Source organism: Oncorhynchus masou, chromosome 3, assembly GCF_036934945.1.
Source record: "Oncorhynchus masou masou isolate Uvic2021 chromosome 3, UVic_Omas_1.1, whole genome shotgun sequence".
NCBI lineage: Eukaryota > Metazoa > Chordata > Actinopteri > Salmoniformes > Salmonidae > Oncorhynchus > Oncorhynchus masou.
Genome location: NC_088214.1, coordinates 19,723,550 through 19,739,820, shown reverse-complemented (window position 1 = coordinate 19,739,820; position 16,271 = coordinate 19,723,550). Strand labels below are relative to the sequence as shown.

General features: G+C 44.7%; 1 protein-coding gene across 3 annotated transcripts in view; it reads right to left on the bottom strand.

Annotated features, from left to right (window-relative positions):
- Window positions 1-16,271, bottom strand: part of LOC135512305 (corticotropin-releasing factor receptor 2) — a 78,623-nt gene that overhangs the window by 55,309 nt on the left and 7,043 nt on the right. For 2 of the 3 annotated variants that reach the window (XM_064934226.1, XM_064934208.1), the window contains one exon: window positions 14,675-14,794. In XM_064934226.1, the coding sequence (XP_064790298.1) occupies window positions 14,675-14,729 (55 nt within the window). In that variant the 5' untranslated portion in view covers window positions 14,730-14,794. Of the gene's footprint in view, window positions 1-14,674; window positions 14,795-14,900; window positions 15,099-16,271 lie in introns of those variants that run through there. The other variant, XM_064934215.1, reaches the window with a different exon arrangement.

The window sequence follows — 16,271 nt, the reverse complement described above, 5'->3', positions numbered from 1 at the left end:
TCTTGGGAAGATCCAGTGACCTAGAGGCTGGCCAGTTATTGAATGACACGGTTATGACAGGGAAGGGAAAGACAATGATGGACCTCCTTCCAAACAGCCTAGTAAAGCATGTTTTAAATAAACCATGGAATTAGATGAACACTCATACAAAAAAGGCACACAGAGGAGGTTTAAAAATGTATAAACCTCTTAAAGAGCCACTCCGTTGACATTAACATTTAGACGTTTTGAAAGGAAAGGAAATAATCAATTTACTGTGCGGCACCCTATCTGAGAGGGTCCGTTGCCATTTGAAACCTCTGATTTCTGTTAAATTGTTTCCAAAACCAACTAATGTAACCATGGCATGTGGCCCACTAAACTGTTCATTTTAGTGCACTGTCGGCCAACGAGGTGAAACTTGAGAGACTTGACAGTCACAGTGGTATCTTTAGAACCGCAAAGTCAAAATACTGAGACTATTATGAGTCCAGGCATACAATATCTTCAACCCTTCCAGTAACAATTCAGTGACCTGAATTTGAACCCTTATTCTAATATGCAGGCCTACAACTGCATGTCCAATATTGTTTATTGTACTGTAATCCCAAGGAGACAATCATTCAGTGAATAGAAATCATTCTGACTAGCATACAGATGTAGGATCTTAATTTGAGCCAGTTTGCTACAGCAGGAAAATTATCCTGTAGCAACAGGAAAAGTTCATTATTAAGTGGATTATAATTAATGGACATTTTTGTAGAGGTTGATTAGATTTTGTGTAAGGGAAAATCAAGTCAGTGGATATTACAATCTTCAGAAGCATTTTTAAACCTCAAAAACACTACACGTTTTAAATATCCTACATTGTAAGAAAGTTCTCCTGCAACAGGGTGATCAAATTAAGATCCTACATTTGTAGGCAAGATTTGTGTCTAAAGAGTCACCTGTCACAGAATATGTTGCTTTTACGTAAAATACAATTTTACATAATATTGACCTAAGGTTGTACAGCTTTAGAAGTGTCTTAATAAGGTGAATTCACATAAGAGTGTGGAAGTTGTTCTTGATCTGCATGACAAATTCTCCTGAAATAACAGAAATACTAAGCATAAATTATCACTCACAAAGTTATGTTAAAGTGAAAATTTACAGATCCAAAGTCTATAGGTAAGGCATATCAAAATAACTATATTGTACGTCCTTATCATAGATTATAGATAGTGGTATTTATGTTCAATGTTGTGTCATATTAGATGTACTGTTGTAAGCGGTGATGTAATAGTAGAAAAAAAGATTGGTGGGTAAATGCTGACCACCGTTCGTGTTGTGTAAAGTAACGCTGTCACGACTTCCGCCCTCTCCTTTCGGACGGTGTTCGGTGGTCGATGTCACCGACCTTCTAGCCATCACTGATCCATTTTTCATTTTCCATTGGTTTTGTCTTGTCTTCCTTCACACCTGGTTCCAAATCCCATCAATTACATGTTGTGTATTTAACCCTCTGTTTCCCCTCATGTTCTTGTCGGAGATTGTTTGATTGTATGTTTTCTGCATGTCATGTATCAGTGTGCGACAGGTTTTGTACCCATTTTTATTATTTTTTGTATATATTTTTTTAAGTTTTATGAGCACTTATTAAACGACTCTGTTTATACTAAGTTCGTTCTCCTGTGCTTGACTTCCCTGCCACCAACACGCACCCATTACAAACGCTCTCTATATTAATTTTTTATAAATTCTTCTGCAAAAGGTGAATTTGCATTTGCCCTCCACTACACTTCTGGTGTAAGTCTCTAGGGTGTATTCCAGAGAAGTAAGTGGTTGTGGATACTGGAAAGATGTATGACCCCTGTATGACATAAATGTATGACACAATGTGGTCAGGATAACCACATTATGGCAGCTCAGTTGACTCAGGGCCCATTTGACCCCGTGCTGTAACATCCTGCTGGGTTCACTGAGTATAACGGCCTGTCTAGCACGCTTAACATGAATCTGTGAAATACATTGATCCACACATGTTGATTTTGTTCCCCATCGTCTCTGAGCTTGACTGTCTGATTTGCTAGGACTCCCAAGATACTTTTGGTCATTTAGTGTATGTGGACACCTGCTCTCTGAACATCTCATTCCAAAATGCATAGTCACTTTAACCCTACCTTCCCCTAATTACCTTGACTAACCTGTACCCCCACACATTGACTCGGTACCCTTTATATAGCCTCGCTATTGGTATTCTATTGTGTTACATTTTATTTTGTACTTTAGTTTATTTCGTAAATATTTTCTTAACTCTGTTTCTTGAACTGCATTGCTGGTTAAGGGCTTGCAAAGAAGCATTTCACGGTAATGCCTGTTGTATTCAGAATATGTGACAAATGCAATTTGATTTGAATTTGATTTGAAATCATGGGCATTAATATGGAGTTGTTCCCCCTTTTCTGCCATAACAGCCTCCACTCTTCTGGGAAGGCTTTCCACTAGATGATGGAACATTACTGTGGGGACTTGCTTCCATTCAGCCACAAGAGCATTGAGGAGGTCGGGAACTGATGTTGGGCAATTAGGCCTGGCTCACAGTTGTGTGTTCCAATTCATCTCAAAGGTGTTCGATGGGGTTGAGGTCAGGGCTCTGTGCAGGCCAGTCAAGTTCTTCCTTTCTGTATGGACCTCGCTTTGTACATGGGGGCATTGTCATACTGAAACAGGAAAGGGCCTTCCCCAAACTGTTGCCACAAAGTTGGAAGCACAAAACCGTCTAGAATGTCATTGTATGCTGTAGCATTAAGATTTCTTGTCACTGAAACTAAGGGGCCTAGCCCGAACCATGAAAAACAGCTCCAGACCATTATTCCTCCTCCACCAAACGTTATAGTTGGTACTATGCATATGGGCAGGTAGCGTTCTCCTAGCATCTGCCAAACACAGATTCATCCTTCGGACTACCAGAGGATGAAGCGTGATTCATCACTCCAGAGAACGTGTTCCACTGCTCCAGAGTCCATTGGCGGTTAGATTTACAACACTCCAGCCGATGCTTGGCATTGCGCATAGTGATCTCACGCCTCAATCACACCGACAGCATCATTGCATTTTGGTACACCAGGAATTCATTCATTTCCAATGGAACACTGCATTTGCCTTGGAGCATTGCGTTGCAGAGGCAGTTGCAGTGCAATTTGTGTGATGCATACTTTGGATTTATCGAATGTATGCCCCAAACTGTATGTGTAAATGGCTTGATAGAAATGATAGCAGTTGAATGTTGAAATTTAGTTGAACACATCCAGATTATGCTCCGTAACATTTTTCGCAATGGCACTGTCGGTGTGATCAATGCGTTAGGCTTGTGTGCAGCTGCTCGGGCCATGGAAACCCATTTAATGAAGCTCCCAATTAATGAGTTATTGTGCTGAAGTTGCTTCCAGAGGCAGTTTGGAACTCAGTAGTGAGTGTTGCAACCAAGAACAGACGATCTTTACGTGCTACAGCACTCTTTACGTGCTACAGAGCTCTTCAGTAAGGCCATTCTACTGCCAATGTTTGTCTATGGAGATTGCACCGCTGTGTGCTCAGCAACCAGAATCCACTAATTTGAAGAGGTGTCCACATACTTTTGTATATATAGTGTATATAAAAGAGCGGGACTGTAATATTACACACCTGCTGCAAAGATTCGTTGAGCATACTGAATTTCTTGTCTTTAAGTTTCTTGTCTTTAAAGGTGCACTATGCCGAATTCGCTCTGCCATTTCCTGGTTGATAAATTTCTAATAGTTCACCTAATATCAGTTTAGTGTAGAGAATCATTGTACCATCTTAAAACGCTGTGAAATATTTTTTCCATAGCCAAAGATATTGGATTGTTTGAAGCTGGTATACAAAACTGCAAGTAAAAGACGCAAAAATGAAATTTAACCCATTTAATCCCTCATTTTTCCCAGACAAGAAAATTACTAACCCTTTGAAATAATCAATAATTATTTGGGGGAATTTTCCATGGAAATGTAGGTGAAAAGGTGTGTTTTATGGTCGGTCACAATTGGTGGGATAATGTGATGTATACTGAATTAACATATTTCTCCTACGCAGTCATCAAAATTCTTATCCCAGCCCAGTTAATTAACACATTTAAAACTCTGTCACTGGCAGTCTCCAGCATTGCCACTAGAATGCCCCATCACATTCTAGTGTGACTATTTTACATATCAAAAACCCTTATACCACACCGATATGAATACTGAGAGCAAAGACAAAAAACAACAACCATCAACGTATTTCAACATTGTTACTTTATTGTAACATGCATTGTTGCTTTAGTGCAACATGTATTGAAACATTAATATTGGAACTTTATTGGAACATTGTCATTATGACATTTCAGTGCAACATTCACTAACAACTGTATAGCAGTCGTGTGATTAATTCACATTGAACATAAAGGTAACATTTAGGATAGAGGTAGCCTGTAGAATATGCATTCAAGTAGAGGCCTACACGGAACAAAATAAAATTATATATATATATATATATATATATATATATATATATATATATACATACATACAGTACATGCATACATACACACACATATATATATAACTATATATATATATATATATATATATATATATATATATATATATATATATATATATATATATATATATATATATATATATATATATATATATATATATACTGTATATATATTAGTTTGTTCATCACTCTCTTGAACTGTGATCAGTCAGACCTACTGTAATACAGGGTCTTGAATCAATTGACCTTCTTTTCCAAAAACATTTCAGTAATTTTGATTGTCTTTTTCGCTTTTTCGTTGACTTTTCTTCCTAGAGTCCGTTGTACTGCTTCTCCTCACCCTTTATTGACTTTTCTATTGTTCTTTTATTGGCTTTTTCAGTCCTTTTTCATTCACTCTTATCTTCTTTTCTACTGTCCATGGTATATCTTGAATCACTCAATGTGCAGTGGCGCTTTGCATTTCGCACATGCATAGGTAGTGCATTTGTCACAATGACGACATCTCTGGAACCGGTGCATTGTGTTGATTGGCCAGTGGGAACCTTTGTCATATCTTGCCTGATCTTCAACAGTAACAGCCATTAGAGATCTCCTTCTGTGGTTCAGTGGTTTCGTGACAAACCTTTGCATATTTGGGCTGTATACTATGTGTTTTGGAATCACGTAGGTGCCAGGCCTCTTCGATTGTTTGAACACTTGATCTTTATTTTTGACCACCTGCAGCTTTACCCTTGGCTCTTCTGGCTGGCCTCTATGGCGGGTAGAGGCCCTTGGCTCTTCTGACTGGACCCTCTGGCGGGTGAGGCCCTTGGCTCTTCATTATCAACAATGGAGGGGGTGGTAAGGGGTAGGTCATCATCACTGATAACGTTGTTCCTGTCATGATCTGTTTGCATAGGTTTGGTTCAGCATATGCATTCAACAGTCTGGCTGGCTAATGGCCTGTCTCCCCCTCATAGACCATATCTGACCTATTGCTATCACAATCACTGAGGACAGCATCTTTCTCATTTTGAGGGATAACTGCAATGTTGCATGCCTTGTCTGGGTGGTCACCTAGATCCAACATATCCAGAACTTGACTCAAAGTGAAACTAAAAGAAAGAACAGAGTAGAAAGTTAGGTAGAACAATAACTATGTATGTGTATTCCTAGATGCAATGTGTTATTCCGCAGTTCACTATTGTTGCCGTCAAGAAGTTTACTCATTCTGTGACCCCACTGAACAAAGTTGAGTAATTGCAAATGCATATATCAATACTAGACAACTTAAATATGATATGTACCAAAAATATTTGTCCTGTCTTTATGTTAACATACTTTACTAACCTTTTGTTTAGGAGCTTTGATGCGGTCATCCTCTTCTCATGGTGCAACCAGGAAGTAAACAGCTCTGGTAATGTGACAATTTACACTAAACATGTGACACATGACACATGTGACACTGCACATTTATTATTTCAATATTTGCTGGAAACGCATTGATACATCATTCAGTAAAAAAAATTGAGCCTTATAACTGAAGGTTTTGTACGGTCACTATTGTGACTGATGGGATTAAATAGGTTAAGACTGGGGAGCTAGGAAATAGTGCACACATTGAACAGATCTACCACTTCTTACACTTGCTTTCAATGAGATTGACAGATCTATAACTTCAATTTCTATATGAATTTGGTTGGGTCGCCCAAAAAGTTACATATAGCAGCTTTAAAGGCTGTGATGCTGGTGTAAAGGATGTCACGTTGCTTGCGTAGCCAGTACCACTTCCTCCAGATTCAATTGACACAGAGGCACAACCCCAGGACCTCTGTCTTGCAAGCACACGTGACCACTCTCCTGAAGCGTTTTATCAGTCGACACCATGCGAAAAGTGGGGACGCTTCAGGCTGAGGAGTACATTTCATACACCACTATGTCCTTCACTGGCTGTTTTTTTAACAAGGCTAATCTGAAAACAAGACTCCCTAAATTCTACCAGCATATCGATTGTGCTACCAGGGCTGGTAAAACCCTGGATCATTGTTATTCTAACTACCGCAATGCATATAAGGCCCTCCCCCGCCCTCCTTTCGGAAAATCTGACCATGACTCCATTTTGTTGCTTCCAGCCTATAGACAGAAACTTAAACAGGAAGCCCCCACACTCAGGTCTGTTCAACACTGGTCCGACCAATCTGATTCCACGCTTCAAGATTGCTTCGATCACGTGGATTGGGATTTGTTCCGCATTGCGTCAAACAACAACATTGACGAATATGCTGATTCGGTGAGTGAGTTCATTAGCAAGTGCATTGGCGATGTTGCACCCACAGCAACTATTGAAACATTCCCAAACTGTGGATTGATGGCAGCATTTGCGCGAAACTAAAAGTGCCAACCAATGCTTTTAACCAGGGCAAGGTGACCGGAAACATGACCGAATATAAACAGTGTAGCTATTCCCTCCGCAAGGCAATCAAACAAGCTAAGCGTCAGTATAGAGACAGAGTAGAGTCGCAATTCAATGGCTCAGACACAAGAGGTATGTGGCAGGGTCTACAGTCAATCACGGATTACAAAAAGAAAACCAGCACCGTCGCGGACCAGGATGTCTTGCTCCCAGACAGACTAAACAACTTCTTTGCTCGCTTTGAGGACAATACAGTGCCACTGACACAGCCCGCTATGAAAACCTGTGAACTCTCCTTCACTGCAGCCAACGTGAGTAAAACATTTAAACGTGTTAACCCTCGCAAGGCTGCAGGCACAGACGGCATCCCTAGCCGCATCCTCAGAGCATGCGCAGACCAGCTGGCTGTTGTGTTTACGGACATATTCAATCAATCCTTATCCCAGTCTGCTGTTCCCACATGCATCAAGAGGGCCACCGCTGTTCTTGTTCGCAAGAAAGCTAGGGTAACTGCGCTAAAAGACTACCACCCCGTAGCACTCACTTCTGTCATCATGAAGTGCTTTGAGAGACTAGTCAATAACCATAACACCTCCACCCTACCTGACACCCTAGACCCACTCCAATTTGCTTACCACCCCAATAGGTCCACAGACGAAGCAATCGCAACCACACTGCACACTGCCCTAACCCATCTGGACAAGAGGAATACCTATGTGAGAATGCTGTTCATTGACTACAGCTCAGCATTTAACACCATAGTACCCTCCAAACTCGACCCTGGGTCTCGACCCCGCCCTGTGCAACTGGGTACTGGACTTCCTGACGGCCCACCCCCAGGTGGTGAGGGTAGGTAACAACATCTCCACTCTGCTGATCCTCAACACTGGGGCCCCACAAGGGTGCGTTCTGAGCCCTCTCCTGTACTCCCTGTTCACCCACGACTGCGTGGCCATGCACGCCTCAAACTCAATCATCAAGTTTGCAGATGACACTACAGTGGTAGGCTTGAATACCAACAACGACGAGACGGCCTACAAGGAGGAGATGAGGGCCCTCAGCGTGTGGTGTCAGGAAAATAACCTCACACTCAACATCAACAAAACAAAGGAGATGATCGTGGACTTTAGGGTGCCACCCCCAATCCACATCGGCGTGACAGTAGTGGAGAGGGTAGTAAGTTTTAAGTTCCTCGGCATACACATCATGGACAAACTGAATTGGTCCACCAACACAGACAGCATGGTGAAGAAGGGGAAGCAGCACCTCTTCAACCTCAGGTGGTTGAAGAAATTCGGCTTGTCACCAAAACCACTCACAAACTTTTACAGATGCACAATCGAGAGCATCCTGTCTGGCTGTATCACCGCCTGGTATGGCAACTGCTCCTTCCACAACCGTAAGGCTCTCCAGAGGGTAGTGAGGTCTGCACAACGCATCACCGGGGGCAAACTACCTGCCCTCCAGGACACCTACACCACCCGATGTCACAGGAAGGCAATAAAGATCATCAAGGACAACAACCACCCGAGCCACTGTGTCACGTTCTGACCATAGTTCTTTTGTGTTTTCTTTGTTTTAGTGTTGGTCAGGATGTGAGCTGGGCGGGCATTCTATGTTGTGTGTCTAGTTTGTCCGTTTCTATGTATGGCCTGATATGGTTCTCAATCAGAGGCAAGTGTTAGTCATTGTCTCTGATTGGGAACCATATTTAGGTAGCTTGTTTCCTGTCTTTGTGTTCTCTGCACCAGATAGGACTGTTTCGGGTTTTGCCACATTTGTTATTTTGTATTTGTGTAGTGTTCACGTTATCGTCTTTTATTAAACATGTTGAACACGAAATACGCTGCATTTTGGTCCTCCTCTCCTTCGACGGAAGAAAGCCGTTACAGAACCACCCACCACAGCAGGACCAAGCAGCGTGGTAATGTGCAGGAGCAGGAGAGGAAGCGATGTCAGGATTATTGGACATGGGAGCAGAATCTGGATCTATACTACTATACTATCTATACTACTTGGGAATAGATAGACAGGTGGGTGGTCGACCCAGGGAGATTGCCGGAGTCCGCCTGGGATTCAGGCGGGCTCCGTTGCAGTGCGAGGAGGGTTACAGGAGAATGGAGTTGGCGAAACAAGCACGGCGGCGCGGTAGGAAGCCCGAGAGGCAGCCCCAAAACTTTCTTGGGGGGTGGCACACAGGGAGTATGGCGAAACCAGGTAGGAGACCTGCGCCAACTTCCTGTGCTTACCGGAGAGCGAGAGAGACCGGGCAGGCACTGTGTTATGCTGTGGAGCGCACGGTGTCTCCAGTGCGGGTGCATAGCCCGGGGCAGTACATTCCAGCTCCTCGTATCGGCCGGGCTAGAGTGGGCATCGAGCCAGGTAAGGTTGGGCAGGCTCGGTGCTCAAGAGCTCCATTGCACCTGCACGGTCCGGTCTATCCAGTGCCACCTACACGCACCAGCCCTCTGGTGGCAGCCCCCACACCAGGCTTCCTGAGTGTGTACAGAGCCCAGTACTCCCTATTTCTCCTCCCCGCACTCGCCCTGAGGTGTGTGTCCTCGGCCCAGTACCACCAGTGCTGGTACCACGTACCAGGCCTACAGTGCGCCCCGACCGGTCCAGAGCTGCTAGAGTCTACCGTCTGTCCAGAGCTGCTAGAGTCTCCCACCTGTCCAGAGCTGCTAGAGTCTCCCACCTGTCAAGAGCTGCTAGAGTCTCCCACTTGTCCAGAGTTGCTAGAGTCTCCCGTCTGTCCAGAGTTGCTAGAGTCTCCCGTCTGTCCAGAGCTGCTAGATTCTCCCACCTGTCAAGAGCTGCTAGAGTCTCCCGCCTGTCCAGAGCTGCTAGAGTCTCCCGCCTGTCCAGAGCTGCTAGAGTCTCCCGTCTGTCATGAACCGCCAGAGCCGCCAATCTGCAAGGAGCCGCCAGAGCCGCCAGTCTGCAAGGATCCGCCAGAGCCGCCAGTCTGCAAGGATCTTCCAGAGCCGCCAGTCTGCAAGGATCTTCCAGAGCCGCCATTCAGCCAGGATCTGCCAGAGCCGCCATTCAGCCAGGATCTGCCAGAGCCGCCATTCAGCCAGGATCTGCCAGCGCCACCATTCAGCCAGGATCTGCCAGAGCCGCCATTCAGCCAGGATCTGCCAGAGCCGCCATTCAGCCAGGATCTGCCAGAGCCGCCATTCAGCCAGGATCTGCCAGAGACGCCATTCAGCCAGGATCTGCCAGAGCCGCCATTCAGCCAGGATATGCCAGAGCCGCCATTCAGCCAGGATCTGCCAGAGCCGCCATTCAGCCAGGATCTGCCAGAGCCGTCAGTCAGCCAGAAGCTGCCAGAGCCGTCAACCAGCCTGAGCTACCCCTCAGGCCTAAGCTACCCCTCAGTCCTGAGCTACCCCTCGGTCATGAGCTACCCTCGGTCATGAGCTACCTCTCAGTCATGAGCTACCTCTCAGTCATGAGATACCTCTCAGTCATGAGCTTCCTCAGTCAGGTGGCACCTCTCAGTCCAGAGGCGCTCCTCAGTCCAGTGGGGCCCTTTGTTAGGGTTCCTAGGCCAAGGTCGGCGGCGAGGGTCGCCACTCAAGGGACGCTAAGGATGTGGACAAAGACAATGGTGGAGTGGGGTCCACGTCCAGCACCAGAGCCGACCACCGCAGACTGATGCCCACCCAGACCCTCCCCTATAGGTTTAGGTTGTGCAGTCAGAGTCCGCACCTTGGGGGGGGGGGTACTGTCACATTCTGACCATAGTTCTTTTGTGTTTTCCTTGTTTTAGTGTTGGTCAGGACGTGAACTGGGTGGGCATTCTGTGTTGTGTGTCTAGTTTGTCCGTTTCTATGTATGGCCTGATATGGTTCTCAATCAGAGGCAGGTGTTAGTCATTGTCTCTGATTGGGAACCATATTTAGGTAGCTTGTTTTGTGTTGGGGTTTGTGGGTGGTTGTTTCCTGTCTTTGTGTTCTCTGCACCAGATAGGACTGTTTTGGGTTTTGCCACATTTGTTATTTTGTATTTGTGTAGTGTTCACGTTATCGTCTTTTATTAAACATGTTGAACACGAACTACGCTGCATTTTGGTCCTCCTCTCCTTCGACGGAAGAAAGCCGTTACAGAACCACCCACCACAGCAGGACCAAGCAGCGTGATAACGTGCAGGAGCAGGAGAGGAAGCGATGTCAGGATTATTGGACATGGGAGCAGAATCTGGATCTATACTACTATACTATCTATACTACTTGGGAATAGATAGACAGGTGGGTGGTCGACCCAGGGAGATTGCCGGAGTCCGCCTGGGATTCAGGCGGGCTCCGATGCAGTGCGAGGAGGGTTACAGGAGAATGGAGTTGGCGAAACAAGCACGGCGGCGCGGTAGGAAGCCCGAGAGGCAGCCCCAAAACTTTATTGGGGGGTGGCACACAGGGAGTATGGCGAAACCAGGTAGGAGACCTGCGCCAACTTCCTGTGCTTACTGGAGAGCGAGAGAGACCGGGCAGGCACCGTGTTATGCTGTGGAGCGCACGGTGTCTCCAGTGCGGGTGCATAGCCCGGGGCAGTACATTCCAGCTCCTCGTATCGGCCGGGCTAGAGTGGGCATCGAGCCAGGTAAGATTGGGCAGACTCGGTGCTCAAGAGCTCCATTGCACCTGCACGGTCCGGTCTATCCAGTGCCACCTACACGCACCAGCCCTCTGGTGGCAGCCCCCACACCAGGCTTCCTGTGCGTGTACAGAGCCCAGTACTCCCTATTTCTCCTCCCCGCACTCGCCCTGAGGTGTGTGTCCTCGGCCCAGTACCACCAGTGCTGGTACCACGTACCAGGCCTACAGTGCGCCCCGCCTGTCCAGAGCTGTTAGAGTCTACCGTCTGTCCAGAGCTGCTAGAGTCTCCCACCTGTCCAGAGCTGCTAGAGTTTCCCGCCTGTCAAGAGCTGCTAGAGTCTCCCACTTGTCCAGAGTTGCTAGAGTCTCCCGTCTGTCCAGAGTTGCTAGAGTCTCCCGTCTGTCCAGAGCTGCTAGATTCTCCCACCTGTCAAGAGCTGCTAGAGTCTCCCGCCTGTCCAGAGCTGCTAGAGTCTCCCGCCTGTACAGAGCTGCTAGAGTCTCCCGTCTGTCATGAACCGCCAGAGCCGCCAATCTGCAAGGAGCCGCCAGAGCCGCCAGTCTGCAAGGATCCGCCAGAGCCGCCAGTCTGCAAGGAGCCGCTAGAGCCGCCAGTCTGCAAGGATCTTCCAGAGCCGCCAGTCTGCAAGGATCTTCCAGAGCCGTCATTCAGCCAGGATCTGCCAGAGCCGCCATTCAGCCAGGATCTGCCAGCGCCACCATTCAGCCAGGATCTGCCAGAGCCGTCAGTCAGCCAGAAGCTGCCAGAGCCGTCAACCAGCCTAAGCTACCCCTCAGTCCTGAGCTACCCCTCGGTCATGAGCTACCCCTCGGTCATGAGCTACCTCTCAGTCATGAGCTTCCTCAGTCAGGAGGCACCTCTCAGTCCAGAGGCGCTCCTCAGTCCAGTGGGGCCCTTTGTTAGGGTTCCTAGGCCAAGGTCGGCGGCGAGGGTCGCCACTCAAGGGACGCTAAGGAGGTGGACAAAGACAATGGTGGAGTGGGGTCCACGTCCAGCGCCAGAGCCGACCACGGCGGACAGATTTGTTCGGTCGGAGTCCGCACCTTGGGGGGGGGGGGGGTACTTTCACGTTCTGACCATAGTTCTTTTGTGTTTTCCTTGTTTTAGTGTTGGTCAGGACGTGAACTGGGTGGGCATTCTGTGTTGTGTGTCTAGTTTGTCCGTTTCTATGTATGGCCTGATATGGTTCTCGCAGGTGTTAGTCATTGTCTCTGATTGGGAACCATATTTAGGTAGCTTGTTTTGTGTTGGGGTTTGTGGGTGGTTGTTTCCTGTCTTTGTGTTCTCTGCACCAGATAGGACTGTTTTGGGTTTTGCCACGTTTGTTATTTTGTATTTGTGTAGTGTTCACGTTATCGTCTTTTATTAAACATGTTGAACACAAACCACGCTGCATTTTGGTCCTCGTCTCCTTCGACAGAAGAAAGCCATTACACACTGCCTGTTCACCCCGCTATCATCCAGAAGGCGAGGTCAGTACAGGTGCATCAAAGCAGTGACCGAGAGACTGAAAAACAGCTTCTATGTCAAGGCCATCAGACTGTTAAACAGCCACCACTAACATTGATTGACTGCTACCATACATGTACAAAATGTATCACTAGCCACTTTAAACAATGCCACTTAATATAATGTTTACATACCCTACATTACTCATCTCATATGTATATACTGTACTCTATACCATCTACTGCATCTTGCCATCTTTATGTAATACATGTATCACTAGCCACTTTAAACAATGCCACTTAATATAATGTTTACATACCCTACATTACTCATCTCATATGTATATACTGTACTTGATACCATCTACTGCATCTTGCCTATACCGTTCGGTACCATCACTCATTCATATATCTTTATGTACATATTCTTCATCCCCTTACACTTGTGTGTATAAGGTAGCTGTTGTGAAATTGTTAGGTTAGATTACTTGTTGGTTATTACTGCATTGTCGGAACTAGAAGCACAAGCATTTCGCTACACTCACATTAACATCTGCTAACCATGTGTATGTGACAAATAACATGTGATTTGATTTAGTGTGGACATAGGGCTTCTGTTAAATCACATTTGAATGTGAGAGGCAAACTCATTGTCTGTGTATATCCTGAAATGATCAAATCAGTCAACCTATCCCGCTATCATAGCCAACATATTGAATTTCTATATCAGTGCCAATTACGAACAAAAAGCTAAACATTTCACTTTGGATCAGTTTAATACCCTGTATTTTGCTTTATGCTAAATGGCCGACTGGATTCAAACCTCTGTCTCCTGTGTGAACCTGCTGGGCTGAAGCTTAGGCATTAGATTGCTGAGCTAGCACAAGATCTACTGTTAAAATTTCTCAAAAGAGTTGGCTGGTCAACCATCATCTGTGATCTATTGTTTTCATATTGACACCTGTTAGTATTCATTAATCAGAGGTTGTTATTGTATAATATCATCAACTACTTTCCTGGATGCTGACAATGATGCATTGGGTGACACCGGTGTTTCTCTATATTATCAATCAGCAGGGTGTTGCTGCTCACCAATGTGGTCTAATTCATCTGGAGAGGTAATGGTGATGAAGAGTGAGTGAGTCCACCAACAGCACAGGGAAGGGCACAAGGCCAAAACAGACAGGAGAGATAGTGTGTCTTATTTTGACATTGATGATCATGTGTCATAACAGAATGGTTCTTACATAACTGGACAAATTGCTTACAAACAGTGTTCAATATTCGAAAAAATGTTCTTCACTCAAATAAAAATGTATTGTATCGTCACACATCTTGGTAGATGAAACACATTTCAGCTAATATTTGAGAGCAAGTGGCTGCAAACACTGCATTAATTAGTAATTTATTCGAGTTTAAAAATGGCACTTGAGTCTTTGGCTCCATTCCAGCAACCCACCCGCAAACTGAATATGATATTATTGCTGTATCCAATATTAGAAGATTGGCTCCGATTGCACAGTTTAAAGTTTCCCCTTCATTTATGATCAAAACATTACGGCTAAATAAGTATTGCCACCCAATTACGCATGGACAGGGACAATCCCCACTATGTAGCCAATGTTAACAGTGTAAAGATGCACGGTGAATAAATACAACAAAATATTTAAATGGTTTAATATCTTACTTGTGGTGTTGTACTTTACCCCGTTGATGTACTCTGGACAGGGTCTCTCCATCATCCGTCCGGTGTTGCTCCTTGGCCAACATGTTCCAATCTCATCAGTTGTGGCATTGCAATACAAACCTTTAAATAAACAAAAAGGCGTTTAAATAATGATAATTAATTGCCCAAGACTTCAAGGGAAAGCATTAACCATTGATGACAGTGTCAAAATCCCCCCAACTCGTACCGTCAAAATCCATCAAAGAGAACGATGCGTTTTCGTAGAAAGTGTCTTGAAAGGCATCCATCAAACTACAGTTTGGGTCCCCAAACTCCCCAAAGATGATTTGGTAAATCGTAGCATCCATGGTTCAATTGATACGTTAAATCAAAGAGCTAGGCTTGAAGTCCGAAAGGCTCCTAACACGTTGCCTACTACGTGCATGTGTTTCATCCAAAATAGAATGACAAGAAATAGTGCGCCCGTTTCAAACCCGTGGAAAGCTGCTCGTCCAATTGACGCACTCAGAATTCTGACTCCACGTAGGCTACTCGAGAGTTTCCTTCTCTCTCCTCCTCTCCCTGTACAATCAGATCGATGCAGTGAGCTTCAGCCTACTAGCACAAATTCATAATCGTTCTTTGGAGTTATGCACAAATGATTAAAGTTAGTTAAATTCATACAGAGAGACGATGTATTTTACAAACTACCCATCTGTTATGTCTCATGACAGCCGGTGTCAGTGAGCTATTGAGACAAATGCGTCCAATCTGGTAGCAGTGGCTGATCCAATGTTCTGATGGAAGCACTGTTGGAAACGATATTTTATAGTTTTTTTCATAAACCTTTTAGTAAAGAGATTAAAGGTATTTTCTTAGGTAAATATGAGGGGGGGGAGGAAGGAGCAGGAGTGAGGGAAAGGGTGGGAATTGAAACAGGTTATGGATACATCCCAGACATGTTGTGGGTGACATAAATGTTACCTTAAATAGTTTTCAGTGGCATGTAGCCTAGAGAATATATAAATATCTATGTTATATTTATATGTTTAAATCCAAAACACACATCAATTCAAGGAAATGGTTTTAAACTAACTTACAGTCTGTTTTCCTCTCAGAATCCCATCAAAGGGACCCTTTCTGACTAATCTCTTATTTTATTTAAAAATCAGATCATTTTTGTAACAGTTAGTCAGATTACTATCAGATTAGGTTTTCCATACCTCTGAGTTATGCCAAGCACCGTTGTGAGATTCAGAATTCCCTATTATAATTTGCGTTATCCATTTAAAGTTCTGACTGCAGGGAAAAGTGTTTATTCCAATGTATTTTTTAAGTCGACCTATCTATTGTGTGGGTGAAAAAGGAATGAACATTAAACGGTTGTGAAATTGCATGAAAAATGTGTCAAACAAACTTTTGAAGATGTCACTTTTGAAATAAATGTTCACATAGCTTTTGATGAAGCTTATGATACATGTCCTGTAGTAACACTTTCTCCAATGCTTTCTGTAGTACATATGTATCACCATTATGTCATCACAGACTGATGATCTATCTGTTTATTTGTTCAATTAGACTCATGACCTTTATCTAAATGAGAGAGTTCTCAGTTGTG